The sequence below is a fragment of the Camarhynchus parvulus genome, chromosome 1A (assembly GCF_901933205.1).
Source record: "Camarhynchus parvulus chromosome 1A, STF_HiC, whole genome shotgun sequence".
Taxonomy (NCBI): Eukaryota; Metazoa; Chordata; class Aves; order Passeriformes; family Thraupidae; genus Camarhynchus; species Camarhynchus parvulus.
Window position 1 is genome coordinate 46,907,774 of NC_044586.1, and position 20,022 is coordinate 46,927,795.

Genomic DNA, 20,022 nt, shown 5'->3' on the forward strand with positions numbered 1-20,022 from the left:
TTGCAGACTGTACCCATTAAGTGGGGAGGAAAGAGCCCATATAACACCAGGTCCATGGGGTTTATATTAGCTGAGGATAGGTATTATTCCCCTGGATAATGCAGTACTGGATCATGGGACATTCCCTGAGTCACTGACATCTTTCTAAGGTGTTGCATCTGTCTCTTACCCATTATAGCTCAATTAATCATGGCCCACCAGCCAAGATAAATACCTTCATCCTATGGTACTTCAGAGGGGAGTTCTCACAGCTGAGCCACTATGTAAGGGAAGATATGGGCATGGTAAAGACTATCCCACTTTGCAGGATTTGCCTGTTATCAGTCTTTTCCCTTATCTGGAAACCCAGTTTATAGCCTCAGGTGTGCACACCCACCTGCACTGGGGAGGCCACTCTGTGCACCAGTGGCCAAGCACCCAGCTGATTGTTTGAGCCACTCCAGTCTCCTGCAGCACCTGGGCAGTTACTGCAAATGGTCCAGTGTATGAGTCACTCATCTGTAGCAGGCCAGTCTCTTACAGCGGGACAGGTAAGGTGCATCTGTGAGCACAGGAGAGTTCTGGAGAGTTCTATGAGCAGGGAAAGGGTGGAAAGCAGTGTCCAGAAAAAGAACAATAAAACAAACTCATGTTCTAGACTGCAAAGTTTATTAAATATCAAGTTCAATTAAATACAGTGTAATAGCTTCACAAAAATGTATTCATATAAAAAGGAAGAATGTTACAGCAGCATTTAATGCTTTTCTCACTATCTGTTAACTCAAGTCCTTAAAATAGTGGGTAAAATCCTAAAATTCTTTCAGTCTTGATTCATCTCAGTACAATTATTCTTACTTTTCCAGAACTGGGACTTGGTTCTATACATTCCTAGTGACTTCTGCAGATGGGAAATGACAACACATATCTTAATTAAAAACCAGTAACTCTCTGAAATAAGTAAAACTGCATATATGGTTGCTATCAATTTTCCACCACATCTGTGCTACAGACACCATATCATCAGCTGCTAGCAGCAACAAAAAGATTGGGTATGCTATCACACAAGTTCTGGAGAGTACTGAGGAGTGTTGGTAATATTAATGTTCCTTTTCTTCCCCTCTCACTGAAAGTGTTTTCAGGTGTACCATAAAAGCAAGAGCTGCAAAAGTCTGAAGCTGCAGCAATTTTTCATACAGATATCAACACCAATACCATGAGAGGTACTGAGTTTGAGTACCCCTCATGATATTCAAGTGTATTGTGACAGTGACTCATCATGAGGTCAGGTTGCCTACGAAGGCTTTGGAGTCTCCATTTTTAAATTAAAAAACCAACACAGATCTGGGAAACTAGCTAAAGGTGGTCGTCCTGGAGCAAGAGGGCTAGAAAAAATAGCCTCCAGAGGTCCCTTCCAACCTCACTCATTCTGTGATACAAAATAAAAATACCAAAAAGACCATAAAACAAGTCTTGGCACTACTACACACTCACAGGCATTTTAAACTTACGTTGCATAAAGTGACAACAATGTAAAGTGCCCTTTCCTCCAGCTTGAACACCACTATAAATTAATTAGCAGAACTTAGTACTGCATCAGGATTGAAGCACTGGGCTCAAAGAACATCAAATGATGTCCTAAGCATTGAAATAACACCGGAGAACTTACATTGAGTGAAAGGATTAAACAGAACAAAGGGAATGCTTTTGTTAAAACACAGAACACAAATAATGCAACATAATGAAGCTACTGTAAGAGGAAACATTTCTGACAGTTTTGTCAAGCTCAAGAATCCAGATCAGTCAATCTCTTGGTCAGAAAAAATGGATGTGGTTCTTATTGTGAGTGCAAAAGAAACCAGCTATGCAGAAAAAACCCAACAGATGGGTGCACTGTGCTTGACATCCATTTAATGGAGTTTATATTCACACTGCAATGAAAAAGTTTTCAGATCTGAACTGGGGAGAAGGGAAACCATAGATGCTCTATAAAAGCAAAAACTGTTCAGAGCCTTTCCACAGCATTTCACTCAAATCATGTAATTTTTGGTTAAAACATCACGGTACTCCTCTATTGCCCTGGAAAGGGGATCCTGGGCCACATGAAGGTTTTGGGAAGATCCAGCACATCCAGTTTCAAGTTCAGCAGTGGCTGAGGGGAAAAGAAACAAGATTCCTTATGTTACTTCTACAGCAGACAGGGAGAAATAAGGCACTGTAAGAGTCGAGAGTCTGCATAACTCAAGAGCCTGCAATACTGAACAAGACTTTAAAATTTCCAAGGACACCTAATAAGGGAAGAACTAGGCACAAAGGAAGAAACACATTTTGTGCACATGTGCTTATCAGTCAACAGCATTTCTAAAGCTAGTGACAGACATTCCAGAGGCTACACACTGAACATCTTGTGGGACTCCACATGACTCCAGTGGCCCTTAACAGGGCTGCTTAATGGAGCCCCTGCAGAGCTCTTCAACCTGAAGTCTCTGCTTTCCTTAAAGGTTCAAAGCTGTGCTTTATTGCAACACTACAACTACACAGCTGCAGTCCCTGCAAAGCAGTGACTCTGGAGGACCAGCCATCATGAAGCAAGTGGGGTTTCCTCTTTGGATGCCTGGCCTCAAGTTACAGAGTGTGTTTTAGATTCCATGTTGAAAGCATTGAACTCATGTTTGCCTAAACACTACTGAACCATCTCTTCCTAAAGAAATGTTGTCTTTTATCCCTGATCATGTTGTTCTACTTTTTCAAAACAAGACTGACTGCAACACCTAAGCTATAAAGACAAGCCATGAATCATAGCAAGAAAAATCAGGATGTAAGCAGAGAATATGTAGGGTATGGTTTAGTACTGAATGCAATCCATGTAGAGGGAAGAAAGGAATGGCTGAAGTCTATAAAGATCTATAAAAACCTGGGGGCTTCTTTGACGTTTTTGCTGGAAATTAAGTCTAGTGAATAGCAGCTTCATCCTAAGCACACTGTTTCTGAGTGGAGCAGTGGATGAATTTCCTTTTTGCTTGTTTTTTCCTAAGCAAGTGCATAACATTCTATGCAGTATTTTGGGAAGCAGGAATTTTTCACATTCAAGTCTAAACTGGAGAGCTTGCAGAAAAAAATCTCTGTGCTTAGCAGGAGAAGGTGAAAATAATGGCTTGAAAGGTGTCAAGACTTAGAAACAGACACCATTTTCCTTACTAACCCTCTAAATGGAATGACACATTACCTTCTTTCAGTTCCTTCGTGATTTTCTCATCCAGTTCCTGTCGTACCTAGAATTATACATCAAAAATATAGTTAAGACATAATGTGACTCAAATGTAACTGCTAAAACTTCTAAAACATTCTTACACCCCATGGACAACATGATAAAACCAAAAAATATCATCCCAAATAGAGATGATGGCCTATGATGGCCTGTGATGGCCAAGAAGATGCTGAAGGCCCTGGACCACATGAGCTATGTGGAAAGGCTGAGAGAGCTGTGACTGTTTCTTTCCTGGAGCAGACAAAGCTCAGGTGACCTTGTCTGTATGTATTAACTACCAGGGGGTGGAGTAACAGAGATGGAGCCAAACTCTTCTCAGTGGTACCAAAAATCCAACTGCCTCCAAGCCTCAAGTTTTTTTCAAGTGTGGAAATAAAGCAAACACATGGATTTCCCTGAAAAGGAAGGAAAAGGCCTTTGAATGAAAATACACCTTTGAGGACTGACAATGTCTCCACTGTCCTCCTGCCTCCTCTGGAAAAGTCATGAAGTACCAAGGACTGAACAACAGGCCCTAATGAGGCCTCAACAATAGGCCTGGAGGCAAATCTGACCTTAGATGAACCTTCCAACCAAATGTTATCTATATATATCTGCTCATTAACAAAGTATTTTTATATGTGTACATTTACTGGCAGAACATGTATTTACCTTTTCGCTTCTAGAAACTAATCTGGCCTAACCCCCTAAGGGGGTATAGGATCTAAGACTTGATTCCTCCTTGAGCCCTGGCCAGGCTTTGTGAGAAAGCCAACAGGTGAATGAAATTACACATTATGTCAGCTTGTTTGTTTACCAGTATAAAAGCTGGGCTATTTTCACAGCAAAGTTGGGGGAGCCTGGTGGCCTGAAAGGTGGATGCACCACAGGAGTTCCCCGGTACCTTGGTTCTCCAGTCCTTCACTGTGACACCTTCCCCTGACAGCTGAGGTGTCTCAGACTTGGATTATAGCAAAGTACTGGAGTAACTGGTGAGGTATCTTTCTTTATAGGCATTCTTTTGTAGTAATCATTAGGAGCATTACTTAGCTTGTCCTTTATAATTATTTGCTAATGATTATATGCTTTGCTTAGCTTGGCATATCCTTCCAGAATTCAATGCAGTTTTACATTATAGTAAATTCCACTATTTTTCAAGTCAGTGTCTGTCTCACTGCTTAGCTCTTCAGGCAGTAACATACTGGGTCACTTGCAGCAGTCACCATCTCAGTAATTCTGTTTCAGGAGGTGATGTTGACTTACTACTTACCCACGGGGCTTCTTGAGCACAGAGTAAGTTGGATCCTCTAAGACTCCATGAGATGATACTCAGGGTCTAGGAACTCAACTTCAGTTCACTCAACTGCTACTGCACACACAACTGCTATTGCTACCCAGAACTTCTTGACTGTCAGAACAGACAAGGGCAGTAAAGAGCCTTCTCCTCTAGTTTAACCAAGTTCCATCAGAAGAGGTGAAATCCATGCATATGGTGCCATCTTACAGAAGCTGAACTACCACAGAAGCCATAACTTCACAAAGACATAAAGCACAGAACTACTGGGCAGGAAGTCATTCTTTCACTCAAGAGAAACCAGCAAGTTCAAAGTATCTCCAGCTTTAGGCCAATGTGAATGCATCAGTAAGTTGGAATCAAACCTAGCAGCATAAATAGACAAAACATTTGCAATAGCACCCAAGGTTAAACAGTACAGGCTACAAACCTTGTCATATATCTGGCTGCAAAGAAGAGAGAGATTTTTGATTAAGGATCTGAAGAAAGAAAAACAGCCTGAAGTTCAAAGGTCTTCAGTAAGAAACAAGAACAAGGCCTACATGTATATAAGGCAAGGAAAAAATCTCACAACAGAAAGACCACTAAAATACAGGGAGGCATTTGGAAAATGAAGCCAGAAAAGGAACAGAAGTTAAGAGAGAGCTGACATTCCCTTTCTCACATTATGCAGGGAAACTGGTTTCATAAATCCACCAATTCACACTGGTTGCAGCTAGCAGAGTTCACTATTCTTTTCTAGACACCCACATTCATTTGCAACAGCCTTTGGCACAGCTGTTAGGATGGAAGCTTGACAGTTTGTAAGTATAACAAGTGGCCTTGTGTCCCAAAATCTTCTTGCAATACTTGCAGCAAGTAGACAGACATTCTCTGCCTTGGGCTATGCACTACATTTCCAAATTCTGGTACACAGACCACTAACAGTACTTCCTATTTATGACTCAGAGAGGGAAGACCAAGTTTTAAGACTTCCCTGAACACACTAAACATTGAGGTACTTGAGGCTACAGGTGGTGCCATGACAGTCTCAGTTCTTCCCTAATTGATGATTTCAGGAAGACTTATCACAATAGAATGTGCAGCTCAATTTAGTATGAAGGCAGATAAATTCACAGCAGGAAATCTGAGTCCCAGACACCACCCTTTTGCTTTCATTGAGCAAAATGTGGCATGCTGAGATTTCCATATTTCTCTTAAAAGAACCTGGTTGAAATGGTAAGAAATACGTATGTTTTCTGTGGGTATAGCAGTTGCTTGTCTCACCCTTATTCAAGGGAGAAAACTTCAGAATTTGATACAACATTAGAGCTCAAAGGGAATTCTAAGAAGACAAGCTGTGTATAGTGAGAGTAAATTATCCTCAGCTCCTCTGGTGACAACAACCATAGGTTGTGATCAAGAGCAGAGAGAACTTCAGGGGACTAAGTCCTATCAGCAAAACTGCACTAGGAAGGAAAAGTGTTAGTATAAAAGAAAGTCCCAAATTAAGAAGAAAATAATGGACATCAGTAATTGAAGACTGGGAAAATGTCATACATAATCGTTCAACAACTTCCTTGAGAGTATGCTCAAAACTGTGAGATACACATGCTCTGCAAAGAAACTCTGTGGGTGCTCTTGAAGTCAGGACACTGAGAGGGAACAGTATCACCATTCTCAGATCTAATGCAGACTTGTCTTGGAATCAGCTCAAATGTTTTTCACAAGTGGATTTGGAAGCATTTTTCAAAAAACATTGAAGAGGCCTACACAGCAGCTTGAACTATACATCTGTATTTATTAGCAGCTGTATAAAACAATGAGCCACGAAATAGCCTGAAGAAATATTTAATTTCTGTAATTAAATTTCCCTACTTAGGGGAAGGCAGAAACCCGTGAAGGTGTCTATCTTGATATTGACAAAACTTTGAGACTCTCAGAGAGTTCCAATGTGTTCTGGAAAATGAAAATGGAAAGCACTACCTGAACACTGTAATTGAGTTTTAAGAAGCATTAAGTACTTCCATTTTCTTTCCCTTCCTGTTTTCCTCATTCTTCTCCAAAAAAGCCACAACTGTTAAGCTTTTCCTTGTAACCTAGGGCAGCTTTTTTTTTGTCTAGAAGAGGAATGATTTCCTCTTTTGCCTTTTTTTTAATGTCTTGTTTCCATCTCTCTGTCCTTTCTTTCCCTCTCTTGTTCTGTGCTCCCTACCCCTCTTGATCTCCTCTTTATTTCCCTTTCGCAGTGGGTCCCAGTATTTTCCTTCCTTTCTAGGGCTTGTATGCAGAATAGCCCCTGTAGATGATACAGTACTAATGACTCCATGAGTCCTTCCAGTAATGTCTGTCCACCTCTGCCCTCAAAAGAGTGTTCACAGCTACACAGAAAAGTTCATCTTTGTAACTGCCACAGCTATGCATTCCCAATGCTGCTTCGGTCCCATCTGTTCTCTTGGCTTGTTTTTGCAGAACAGGTGCTCTGTGCAGACACATGGTTTAAATGGGTTCTTTCCAATGAGGGGGGACCATCAAACTGAGATGGACTTAAAAGTGAAGAAATACTTGTCACATTCCCTTGACAACAGAATACAATGACTCAACAGAGAAACTTGGCCATGTTAAGTGAGTCTCTCACTGATTACACCTATTGGTGTGAGGTTTTTATGGCATAATGTTCAGCCTTCTGTGAGGGATGTGCCATCACAGTGACTGCTAATTACAGGGCATACTTAGACCAGCGGCATTGCAAAGGTTGCAGCATTGCTGTAAAATCAGAAAGCTGTAAAGACTTGCCAAAGAGAAGGTAATTTTACTATTTCATGAAATAACACATGGCAGGAACTACAAGAACAGATGTCTCTTATGCACAGTATGTATTCTGCAATGAAGTGTGAGAGCAAAGTTATGCCATCCCATTCATATCATCCTATTTTTGAAGCATCTTTTCGTTGGTAGTAACATACTAATGCAAGTTCTGTGAAGAAATTGCTGGAGTGAAGATCAAGGAAGAAGAAAAAAGCATCTCAGAGATGTCTGATTGGATTTGTCACTCAACGTGATGTTAGCCACTTTAAACAGGTTAGCCTGTTTAATACACTGGAATTTCATGATGAGCTTAGCTGGGAGTTCCCTATGCCACAGTACTCCTTGTCACAATTTCTCTTGTAAAAGAATGTCATAGCACAGTTCACTGCTTTGACTTAAATATTTTATGGCCTTTACCCTCTTGAAAATTTTTAGAACTCCGATCACCAAAAATCTTCAGCCTTACAATGTATAGCTGTGCACTGTTCTGAGGATTAGCAGTTGCTTTGGCCTATTAGACAATATGGCATGGAACAATAAATGGATTCTAACTTCAGGCTAAATGGGAGAACCTTGCATATGGCTACTCTTCAGCAGGAGCTGAGAATGGTATTTCAGAATGCTTACCTTGGCCACGAAGGCTGCAACCCTGTTTCTTGATGATAATGTGTTCTCAGCTGGGGTGAGGAAACTTCCTCCTAGACTGAGACTTCTGCTCAGTCCTAAATTGTTGCCAAGATGTCCCAGTGCAGTTGAATACAGAACTGGAGTAGCAGCCAGACCTCCGCTGACAATGCTGCTTGTGATTAAGGATTTGCTTTTATGGCGCTCACGGAGGAGCTTAGCATTGGCTTCCTCAAGTCTCTCATTAGCTCTGAAACATTTGCAAGCACACAAACAGTTACCTTCAGTAGCAACACTGTCCCAAAGTTAGTCTCCAGGTCCTCAACTATTATTTGGCTTCTTGAGATGAAGAGCCTCCAAAAGTAGTACATCATTTGACCTGAGCTTGTTTGGAGGGCCTGTTTCTAAGCCGTCACACCAGGTGCAAGGAGCAGCGTCACCAACACTTAGGAGCGCTCAGCATGAGGGCTTCAAAGCCTTCTGTGAAAGCCATGTGTTTACAGAGCTTCTTCTGGAAGGTACATCACCTCTGTAACAACTCTGGGCTGGATCCCCTTCCCAAGGAAAGCTCAAAGCTCAGAGCCACTGCTTAAACAGAAGCCAAGGGAGATAATTTCTATATTTCCTTCACAGAACAGCAATCTGTTCTCTGAGAGGCCTATCCTTATTCAAACAATAAAGGACCTGAAATTCATTTTTTCTATTGTACAGAGGATGAGATCATAGAGACTGGCAAACAAACCTGCCAGTTAAAACAACATCAACTTGAAAAGTCTCCTGTTCATGCCATAGTTATGTTCCTGTTGAAACACTAAAGAGAAATGAAGGCCTGCTAAACGGGAAGGGTCTTAAGGTACTTTTCCCACAAACATGTCATCACAGGCTTTCAATGCTGGCCAGGTGCAGAAGAGGAATTAACAAGAAATATGCATGAGGAAAAAGGAGTCTCTTATTACCAGTCCAAAGAAAGCATAGACTTACCTTTCCAGTTTCTTTGCTAAGGATCGTCTAGTTTTCACTTCCTCCAGATACAGCTCCTTGTACTTTTCCACTTCTGCCTGTACACATTCTTTTGGAAAAGTACTCTCTTGCTGAGTATTTTTTATCTTGTCCAATTCACATTCAAGGTCTCTAATTCTGTCTTTTAGCTGGTTTCTCAGAGAAGCATGATGACTTGCTCTGATGTGTTCTAGTCTGTCCTGGGAGGCTGCCTGTGCCTGAAGGAGACAGTGCACCTTCAACCACCACAAAGAGAACTCTCCCCACCCGTCAGTTGCATGTACCCAAGGTCATGGGCCCAGCTTGGCTTGGAGAGGCAGCTGTGCCTCTTCATTACCATCAGCAGTCAAGTCAGAATCCTGGAGCTACCACCATGGTAAATAATTCTTTTCACTCAGGACAAAGCCCAGATCAGTACCACTACTCAAAGCTACTAATGAAAGGGCGTTATCTCTATAGGACAGGGCATGGAGAACAGGATTCCTCAAAGATCTTAGCAGGATGCCTCACCTCCTCCCCATCTCCACACCTGCAACTTCAGTCACTTGTTTTCTGAGCACTGTCCCCCATACAAGGACAAAACCAGACCTGTAGGTTTGGCTGTGACAGGTGGAAGGTGCAACTGTGCATGCATGAACAGTCAGAAGCAGACCAGTGGAGAGAGACAGCCCCAAGCACTGCAAAATGGAAACCTACCTTGGGCAAGCTTTTGATTCAGGGACCTGCCTTCAGGGACATTGCACACCATAAGAGCACTCCTGCCCAGCCATATGCCCTTCTCCCACTGCCCACTTTGGCACAGATACAAGTACAGCACTAACACACAGAATCAGGCACCCAAAGCAAAACACTAAAAAATGGTGACCACAACCAAAGTCTACAGAGTGCCTACAGACACATGTCAGAAAGTCACTCACTTGCAAAAACAGATTGACTTCTTGTAATTTTTGTCTTATTTCTTGACCTGCTCGTTCATCAACCTCTCTTTTATACTGCTCTATTTGGCTGTGATCCACCATGTTAGTCTCCAAGTGATGTTGGAGTTTTGCCATTTCTTCTTTCAGCTGGCATTTGCTCTTCTCCAGTTTTTCACAGTTCCCATGCAGGGTAGATAGCTCTTCTCGCAAATCCCGGTTTTGGGCTTCTAGCTGCATGCTTTTTTTAGACTCCATGTCCAGCTGCTGGGAAAGTTCAGCAACCTGTATGTGGCAAAAAAAAAAAAAAGAGAAACTCAGAGGCATCTAAAGGCAGTGAATTTTGTTAAAATTGCTAAAGAGGTTGTCCATGGAGACTGTATTTATCATCTGCATACTCAGCCATGACCCTCACCCATGGACATGATGTCCTGGTAGTACAGCAGAACTGCCCATCCCTAAGGCCCTCCCTGAGGATCTGCACTCTTGGCTGACCCTGCTGCTGTCACCAGACCTGTCCTGTTCTTCTTGGTGAGTGCCTGTGGGATGGCTCCTTGGCCCATGAGGTCATGGACCCTGCCAGCCTTGCTGCCACTCTTGGCTTGCCCTTCCTGTGCATGATAGTCTGCTCTTCTGGTGCCATTGTAGATGCTGCTTTGCACTTAAGGATTGCATCTTTACCCATAAGGACAACTACATCAGTATTAGTTAATAGTCACCTGCTTCTCTAATAGCAGAAAAACCACTGAGAAAGACCAATCAAATCAAAAATACTGTCAAGGAAAGCAAATCATCAACATGACAAGAAAATCAGGCAAAGCTTCACACAGGGTTGAAAAGTAGTAACACCATAACCAAACAAACCCCAAATTAAGCAGAGCTCACCTTTGTTCTCAATCTATCAACTTCACTGACCATTTCAGAATATCTGCTCTTCATTTCTTCCTTCAAATTAAGCTGTGACTCCATTTCTCTCTCCTCATACACCTTTATTTTCTTTGTAGCTCTACTGAGAAGTCTCTTCAACCTAAATGGCAAATCAGTTCAGAAAACAATGAAACACAGGAATAAGCAACCTTTTCCATATGCTCTCCAGTAAGGCATGCAGAAATAGCTTTCTTCATCTTTAACATACTTGAAAGTACCAGGAATTGATGATAAAAAAACCTGGTCTTCCTGTGCCACAAATCACCTGGTACATCCAAGTTTCAGCTGAAAAAATTAATTGAAGACTACCTTCCCCATCCCTGGAGAACTTCAAGGCAACCTGGATTGTCAATTCTTGCAGCTTTAAGTAAGTATAGGCTCATGCACATAGGTACCTTGCAGGAACTAACACAAGACTTCAGTTTGCTTGCAGAGTATGTGTACCTATTCTTACGTTGCATTGTGATTTCAGGATTTACCTCATAACCTCGGGTTCCTCCCATGACAATTCCCTGCCAGGTGTGTCAGTCACCTCTCCTTCCCCCTCCCTTGCCCCCTGCTGAGTGCTGTCTGTCAATCCTGGCATTCCAGAAGGGCGTTGACTGATTGGCAGAATTCAAAAGATGCCATCTACCCCTGGGGGGGACATTGGGCCATCCAGGTGTCATTGTCCCTTAAGACCTCCTATCACGTACCTGGTTGGTGGGATTCCTACCCCTTCCCTCCCCCTCGCCCCGGGGTTAAAAGAGCCAGCAACTATGTGCTTTGGGAGTTCTGTTAGAGCAGTTGCTGCATTCAGAGGCCTGTGGGCCAGAATAAAGCTCTGGATCAAAACCTTCCAGCAGAACCTGACTCCTTTCCTTCACCATTGCCTTAAAGCTTCTCCACCAGAGGTAAACCTGAGCTTCTGCATGCCTGGACTTGTCTCCAAGCATCCAGCTTAGCCAAAGGTGTCTCTGAGGTGAAACCACCACAGTTGCCACTGTTGGGTCAGCAGCAAGGGCCAGACAAGCTCAGGCACATCCCATCCGGCTATATTGGTAATTATTCCAATATTTATTACATTACAGTTCAATAAAACTGCACTTCTATTCAGGGATATCTCTTCACCACATCAAAAAGCCATACCTCTTAAAGTCTTTCTGCAATTCTAAGTTTCGTCTCATTTCTTGGTCCAGACGGAGTTCAACTGGGCGTTTTAACTCTATTAGTTTCTTCACTTTCTTTCTTTCACTCTCACACTTTCAAAACAGAAAAGACACACGACACACAGAACATGTAAGAACCACAGCTATGTGCAATATGTGTCTCTAGTGTTCTCCATGGAGAAGCTACAGTCCATGTCCATTAGCCAAGTTACACGTTAGGTTTCACAGCAAACTGGGCCAATACTGAAGAACAAAAATAGATGCCTCGACTGAAACAAAGGTGGAGAAGATGCTGAGTTCAAGAGTTCTCAACTCATAGTAAGGATTATTTAGGTATGCTTATCATGGGAGAATACAAACTAATCTAAGCTTTTACAGGATCTTTATTGATAAGCAGGCAGAGGAATTTGATCTTTGGGAATTTTTTCAATATAATATTCCCTTCCCCCCCCTTCTTTGTGGCTACTTCTGTGCTAGTTGCTTTTTTTTCATTTCCCCAGAATTCCTTCACTATGTTTTTCTGCAAGGCTTTTAAGCGTCCACTGTCCTGAAAACATGCTGCTGCTACTCCCTGCACTGCACTGGAAAAATGAAATACTTCTGACCCCTTGTTTTCTGGGCAGGGTTGAAGATGGCCAGAAGGAATCCAAGAAAGACTTGGGGAACTGAAGCCCTGCTTGATGTGTTCAACTGATGCAAACCATACTGGGAATCCTTTCAAAGAGAATCACTCCAAAACTTACACAAGATACCTAGATATCTTTCATTTGCTTCCTTCATAACATATCCAGAGCCTGAATGGCAGGGGTAATAAAAAAATGCTCTTTATCTAAGAACTTGACCAAAAGGTTTATGTGGTTCTCTCAGGTACTGGCTTACATCTCTGGAGAATTTTCTGGATTTACCTGTTCAAAGAGGTCTGCCTTTTCCCTATCAAGTTGAGCAACACGCTCTTCAAGGTTAGATCTTGACTTAAACTGCTCTTCCCACATGCTCTGCAAGTCCTTTGATGTTAGAGCCAGCACATTCTGCTTTTGCACCTGTAAAAGCAACAATAGCAGAAGAAGAAACTAAGGTGACTGTAAAGAAAACACTGGAACAGAAAGCTGTAACTTAAATGGAAACTCTCTCCTCTCTCCATCCCATGTCTATGGTTAATGGGGGATGTAGAACACAGCTTGGGAAACATAATCAAGAAGAGAAACTGAAGCTGGTAAAAAGCATGAATGCAATAGGGGTGGTTAGATGAGGTGAACTTTGGTGAATAACAAACACACACACAAAATCACCCTGTAGCTTTCTTCCAAAGCTTCTCCAGAGCTCATTACATACTTTCTAATGCAGTCTTTTCTAGTGCCCGCCATAGAATATACCCTACCCTCATGGCTTCTGTGACAGCTGTATATCTCCTCAGAGCAAGAAAATGTTTTGAAATTGACAATGGTATTGATGGTTCTATCTAAAGGGACAAAGATTTGCCTAACAGATGCATTTGAGTTGAACACAACTTGCTGATTCAGTTCCAGTCTAAAGACTGGAAGCTGACTAGATGCTTTTAGTGGCATTTCTTAAGAAAAAAAAAGAAAATTACAAAAGCAAAAAAGGAAAAAAACAAGAGAGATGCTTACTGGCTACAGTAAGTGACAAAACAGTTAACACAAAGTCTCAGGTAAAAAAAATCCATAGGGTCTATGACTTTCACAAGTTCTCACAGAGGAGGTAAAACACTGTGGTCTCACGACAAAAACTGACGTGGCCTCAAGACAAGCTCTGACAAAATGACAAAGAAAATACAGATCTGTAAAGTCTGCTATCCTCTCTCAGCTTTCAACCACAGATCCCCATGCTGTCCACAACACCCACTATATCAGTCATCTGCTATGGCTTAACCCTGGTAGGCAGCTAAGCACTTCACAGCCACTGGCTCACTCCATGCAGCTGGCATGGGGAAGAGAATTCATTAGATAAATCACACTGATGAACACAACTATCTTGCACACCACAACACATATAAAACACAGCAGTAGGAAAATCAGGAAATTTACAGTCTTTTCCCTTGAGGGCGCCTTGCCCTAAAACCAGGATATTCAACAGCTGTGTGCTTACACAGCCCACATAATCTTTTCATCAATTACCTATACACAAAAAATTCAAAGACTAAAACAGTCATTCACAGAAGCCCGTCATGTACCTGCTTGTGGTGGTCCTCTGCGGCTGCCTGTGCTGTCTGCAAGCTCATTATCAAGTCTTCCAGGCGATTATGAACCTACAGAAGCATTACAAGAAGCAAGAAGGCACACTATCACTTTCTAAATTGAAGCTACACCTCACTGACAAAAGTATTACACAAAACCTCTTAACCTCTTTATTCCTACACTATTTGCACCCAGCAACAATGATCAGAATGGCCTTAGTTTGATGCCGCTCTAAAATTGTTAGCAATCATCACCTCTGGCATTTGATGCAGAGAGACAGAGAGAGAGAGAGAGAAGAGACCACATGGGATATAAAGAATATTCAGTGAAAACAGGCAGGAGTAGTTTTTCTCATCCCCAGTACACTTGAAAATCAGGCCCTATTAATCAAAGTGGAAGAATTTGTCACTGCCTTCCCACTGGCAGTCACAGTATCAGTACATCACAAATTTTGACTACCACATGTAGTGACATTCAAAATACCTTCAGCTATAACTGATAACCACAGTCGTAACAAGAACCCTAGTTCAGTGACTACAATACAAAAAACCACCACCACCACCAAAAATCTCTTAATTAACGCCACAGATGTTAGCACTTATCTGAGCTAAATTTAACCACTGTGTAGAAGCTGTGGTAAATTCCAAGGCTCACACTGAGTTTTGCAGATACCACAAGCAATCCTCTTCACTGTTTCATGAGAACAGACACACAGCAAGTAGGCAAAGAAAAAGCAATTCTGCACAGCAAAAGCTCTGGGACATGTAATTTTTGTTTCAGTCTAATGATGTCAGCCAGATCTCTGGCATGAAGGGCTTGGCATCAATATACCCTGTGGAATTTCCACCAGTAAAGATGAATATCTTAAATGGAACACACTGCAGTCCCCAAAGCAGCATCTGATGTTATGAAGTGTCTAAAGCAGACAGTAGTTACACCAGTGTATTGCTGTCAAATCCTTACCTTTTAGAGTGTTGTGTTTGACTTGCTATAGCACGGGAAAATTTTCAAAACTGGATGGCTGGAAAGTAGAGCAGGCTGCTTTCTGAGCAGCCTCTATTCAGAAAAAGCAGGCATTGAGCTCCCCTTGGCTCTCCAGGAAAACCTCACCATAAAATTTCCCCACAGAAATAGGTAACTAGGCTCAGGAGACACCAAAACGGAAATTTATGAGCAGCTTACTGAGGCAGAGGCTTGCAGGTCTCTCTGCAGGGCTTCAATCCTGTTGTTTTGTTGCTGGACAGTGGCTTCCAATTTGGTGTTTTCAATTTCAAGGCTTAAAAGAAATACAGGTCTTATTATAAAAATCTGCCAGAGGACCAATTCCAAAAGAACAGTGCAAAATAATAAAAAACAAGAAGATTCTTCATAATCTTAATAAATTGTTGTGACACAACAAGGTACCTATCTATGCTGTGGTTTCCAGCCAATCCCTGCAAGTGACAGATACCTCGCCCCACTGTGTTCTCTTACTGTTGCACGTGTTCTTCCAGTTGTTTTATAGTAGTGTTTGTCTCGGAAGATGCCAACAGCTGGTCCTGCAGTCTCTGGGCAGAAGCTGTTGCTTCTCTTTCCTTACCATCCAAGGCAGTCTTCAAGTCACGAACACAATGCTCAGACTGAAGATAGCTTTCTTCCACCTCCCGCAACTGTAAAATCACAGAAAGAGTCCACAGTCATCAGGTGAGCTTTTATAAAGGGCAGTCAGCTGCTGCCCAAGGATTCACATGCTGCAGATATCTGCTCATAACCACCGCCCAAAGAACTGTAATCATCTCAACTTTAAAAGCTTCTACTAGCAAATGAACGCAAGCTGTGTTACTTCCTAATCTTATACAGTGGCCTCTCCCATCCCTCCATGGATTTCCAAGAGCACAGCTCTAAGCACTGACACTGCTGCCCTGAACCTTTTGGGGACTTAGGATGTTCTTTGTAGTCACTCATTTGCTTCTCTGTGAAAACATGAATTAAAAAGTTCATCTGTCTGTAGTGACTTCACAAGTCCCTCATAAGGATCAGATTTTAAATTATTTTCCTTTCAGAACTCCAAGGCCTCTGTACATCCATACCTTGGAAAAACACTGTGAAAGGTAGTCCCTAACTCAGAAATAGCTTACACTTCCCTTGCAGGAAAGCCACTTAAGGATGGCAAATTATAGCAGGGCCAAAGGGGAAAAATGCAGAATAAGTTACAAAAGCATTCAGAATTTGGTGTGTTACCTCATGACAGGGCAGGGTGGGGGGTGGGGGGGCAAGGGGAAAGCAAGAGCATAAAAATGTCCAAACACAGCAGTCCAATATTTCTACCGTTCTTCAGAAATCAGACAATCTGCTTGGCTAAACCAAAGGTAACAAGGCATAAATATAGACACAAATTTATGGTGAAAAGCACCTTCGCAAATAAAAAATTTTGTCCAAGTTAGGGCATAATGTCCGCATGTCAAAGATGTGGACACCAAGTTTATAAAATAATGTAATTGATTCCCACATCATTAAATCTATCCTGTTTAATTTTTTCCTTAGGTTTAAGGATGACATCCAATCCTACTTTTAACAGCCACCCTAAGATTTATTCATATAATTACAGACATTATGTACCTTGGTTTTGGCCTTTTCCAATTCCTTTTGCAAGCGCAGCTTGTCTTCCTCCAGGTCACTGCGGTAGCGCGCAGTAACTTCGAGTGAAGCTTCTGACATAGATTGCTTTTTAAGAGCATCAGCAAGCTCCTGCTGCAGCTGTCTGATCATGCCCTAATGAAACAATTAAATGAGCATGAATAAAGTTGTAAGAAAATGAAAAATGCCTTTACCTTGTCTTATTTCATTATAGAGTTAGACTTGTCTTTGGATTGAACTCAAGTGAAATTGTCTGTCACCAGCAGGCATGTGCACAATCACCTCTCCAACCTTCTCAGCTGAGGGACCCCAAAACTGTCAGCACCTGTTCCTGAGGTTTTTTTGTTTCCTAATACATAAAAGATCCAGATATTTTTCTTCTTGAAACCATGCATAAGCACACACTGCAATAATGGGAATTTTACTAACAAAATCCAAAGAAATCTGTTGTGATGCAAGAGCCATAATCTGACTGCAGATACTATTTTGTTGACCAAAGGCAGGGCTTGATATCACATCATTCTTTGTTCTATTCCTACATTTTACAAATATAATTAAATGAATACCTGTATCTAAAATTTCTTTTAAGATAATACTCTAAGAATATGTTGAACCACATCCTCTTACAGCCGTCTTAATAAGTATGTTTTAGAATAACAACTGCCTTTATACTGACATATTAGGTTTGCTAAAACCTGGACAGTTCATACAGTTAGATAGATCTAGTATTTTCAGAGGGAACCTGTTGTTTTGGTATGAAGAATACACAGCAATTCACAGATTAAAATGACTGACAGTATTGCTGGAGTTCTCTCCCCACACACACCTTACAGTAACTTATAAATGAAGAATAAAGAAGTTATCTCACACATGCCTATATTTATCTCACTCAAAGATTCTGGACTTGTTAGGAAGAAGGAAGTGTAACTTTAAATCACTGTTTAAATCATTAAAGGCAACAAACCATACACCAGTGTGTCTAAATACTGACTTTTATTAGCTCCTATTTTCTAGAAAGTAAGGGAGATTAAACAAAATGAGTAAGGCAATTTTTAAGTCATTACTCTACCTGAAATTGGCCAGAACAGTCTATCACAGAATATCCTACCTACTCCTAGGAACACAGATATTGATGCAGACTCCTCAGAGCCCCCAGAATATTCATAAATTAATACCTGGACACTAAAATACTCTTAAATTTTGATAGCAACTTAGGGAGAAGCAATGTTTTTCCTCTGTAGGAACTCAATATATATTAAGTCCATCTCACACAATTCACTCAGCTGCATTTTCATTTCTCAACTGTCATATATTACATCATTCTTCCTTTTACATCACTTACTTGCGTCACCAGTGCAATGCTAAAAAGAAATAATCATCAAATACCTAAACCAATTCTGTAGGGCAAAAAATGGACTAAGGAAAAGAGAAGAACTGGAAAACTTTAAATTGCTGTAAGTCTGTATTTTACCTCTCTCTCTATTTTGTCAGTCTCATATTTGAAGACTTGTTCTCTTAAATCAATACATTTGGCATTTAATTCCTTGTTTCTCTCTTCCACTAGGTAAACTTGCTTTTCGGTATCAGCTCTGAGTTTGTTGAAAATATCATTAAACCGATCTTGCACATCATTAACTACTTTTTCTTTGATGATCCCCTTGTTCTGCAGATCTTCCAGTTGCTGACGGAGCAAAAGGTTTTCACTCTGGAGCTGGGCTAATCGCTCCTGCATGGATTCCTGCTTTATTATAAGTTTGTTTACTTGGTCTTTTTCAAGCTGTCGAGCATGATCATGTTCCTTTGCCTGACACTGGGTTTGACTTAATTCTTTTTGTGTCATTTCTAAAAGCAGTGTTTTCTCTCTAAGCGTTTGCCTTAACTGGTGAAGCTCATTTTCTAGACTATTAGCTTTGCTTTCAGCTTTACTCAGCTGCTGGGACAAGCTCTTGTTGGTTTCTCGCACATCTGAGAGGTCATGATGGAGCTTGTCTTGCAGGCGAAGCCATTCATCACGTTCTCTCTGCAACGTTCGCTCAACATCGCTTCTTGATGACTGCTGACGTTCAAGTTCTTGAACAGTAGTGTTCAAGCGGGAACGAAATGATTCAATTTCTGTCTCTAGTCTGTCTTTGCTTTCTTTTGTCTGCTCAAGTTTGGAAGTTAGCATTGCAGATTCTGTCTTTAGTAAGTTCAGTTGTCCATTGTACTGAAAAACTGTTTGCGTTAAGGCTTCCTCATTCAGCTTAAGTTCTTTTTGGAGATCTTCATTTTTTTCTTTCAAGGTCTCATTTTCCTCTAAATATTTTCCTTCTTCCTCCTGGTGCCTAAGTCTTATTTGATCAAGTTCTAGTCTTAGCATGGCAATCTCATCTTGCAGTAACTGATTTTTGTACAACAGATCCTTTTCTCTCTCAGTGTCGGATTCCTGAAAGACAGAGAACATGAATAAATATCCAGGTGGGAAATAAATCTACAAAACCACTTCAGCATTAAACTGCATTTTAATGTTTCTAACACTGCAACATGACTGCAAAGATGAGAATGAAATTTCAGATAAGACATAAGCTACTCTATGAACCAGTGCATGTGTCCAAAGCAGGCACAGAATGAAGGCGTAACACATCCATAAATAAACAAGCCAAATACATAATGTCTTTTTTTCTGTAAACCAGCAACTAAATAATAAGATTATTTAAAATATTTCAGGTATAAAGGTTATAAAATAACAGTGCTTTCTTATGTGTGCATGCCTTTAAAATATTCCCTTTTAGATTAATTTAGCTGTGTTACTGATCTGGTAAAATCTCTGCTTACCAGGCTAAAATGGGTATTTTCCTTTTTAAATATCTTCTTGACAATTTTTGTCATTACTGAAAGTTTGCGATACAGCTGAACCATCCCTGGAATGCAAGAGTTTTGTATAGTGCCTGTTGATTATATAAATCATTTTCCATGTAAACATATTCGCTCTATATTTATTGGGCAGTACAGCCAAGAACAAATAATTCTTCCAAGAATTTCACATTCTTAGTAAATACATTAAACTTTTCAAGACTTCTTTTTTTTTTTAAGTGTCCATGGTTGCTTATTCTCCTTCAATTCTTTTAACTAGTATTCAGAGTTTTATTGCTGATTTTCCTTCATAAAACTTTAATATGTGGAGGTGGAACAGAACTTCATACTTCAAGCTTGATAAGGGAATAAATAATTAAAAAAACCCCAAGTAATGGGAACACAGAGTGTCAACTTCCTTCCTGGCCAGTCTGGATGTAGGTAGCTAGGTGTTTCACTGCTA

The 20,022-nt window shown here is 41.0% G+C and overlaps 1 protein-coding gene across 1 annotated transcript in view; it reads right to left on the minus strand.

Moving 5' to 3' along the window:
* Positions 1-646: 646 nt before the first annotated feature.
* Positions 647-20,022, minus strand: part of LOC115910011 (ankyrin repeat domain-containing protein 26-like) — a 47,486-nt gene continuing 28,110 nt past the window's right edge. Inside the window, 13 exon segments of the mRNA XM_030959781.1 lie at positions 647-2,128; positions 3,203-3,248; positions 7,932-8,178; positions 8,910-9,145; positions 9,845-10,126; positions 10,727-10,868; positions 11,897-12,009; positions 12,822-12,956; positions 14,108-14,182; positions 15,294-15,387; positions 15,585-15,760; positions 16,710-16,862; positions 18,199-19,152. Coding sequence (XP_030815641.1) covers positions 2,007-2,128; positions 3,203-3,248; positions 7,932-8,178; positions 8,910-9,145; positions 9,845-10,126; positions 10,727-10,868; positions 11,897-12,009; positions 12,822-12,956; positions 14,108-14,182; positions 15,294-15,387; positions 15,585-15,760; positions 16,710-16,862; positions 18,199-19,152 — 2,775 coding nt within the window. The 3' untranslated portion in view covers positions 647-2,006.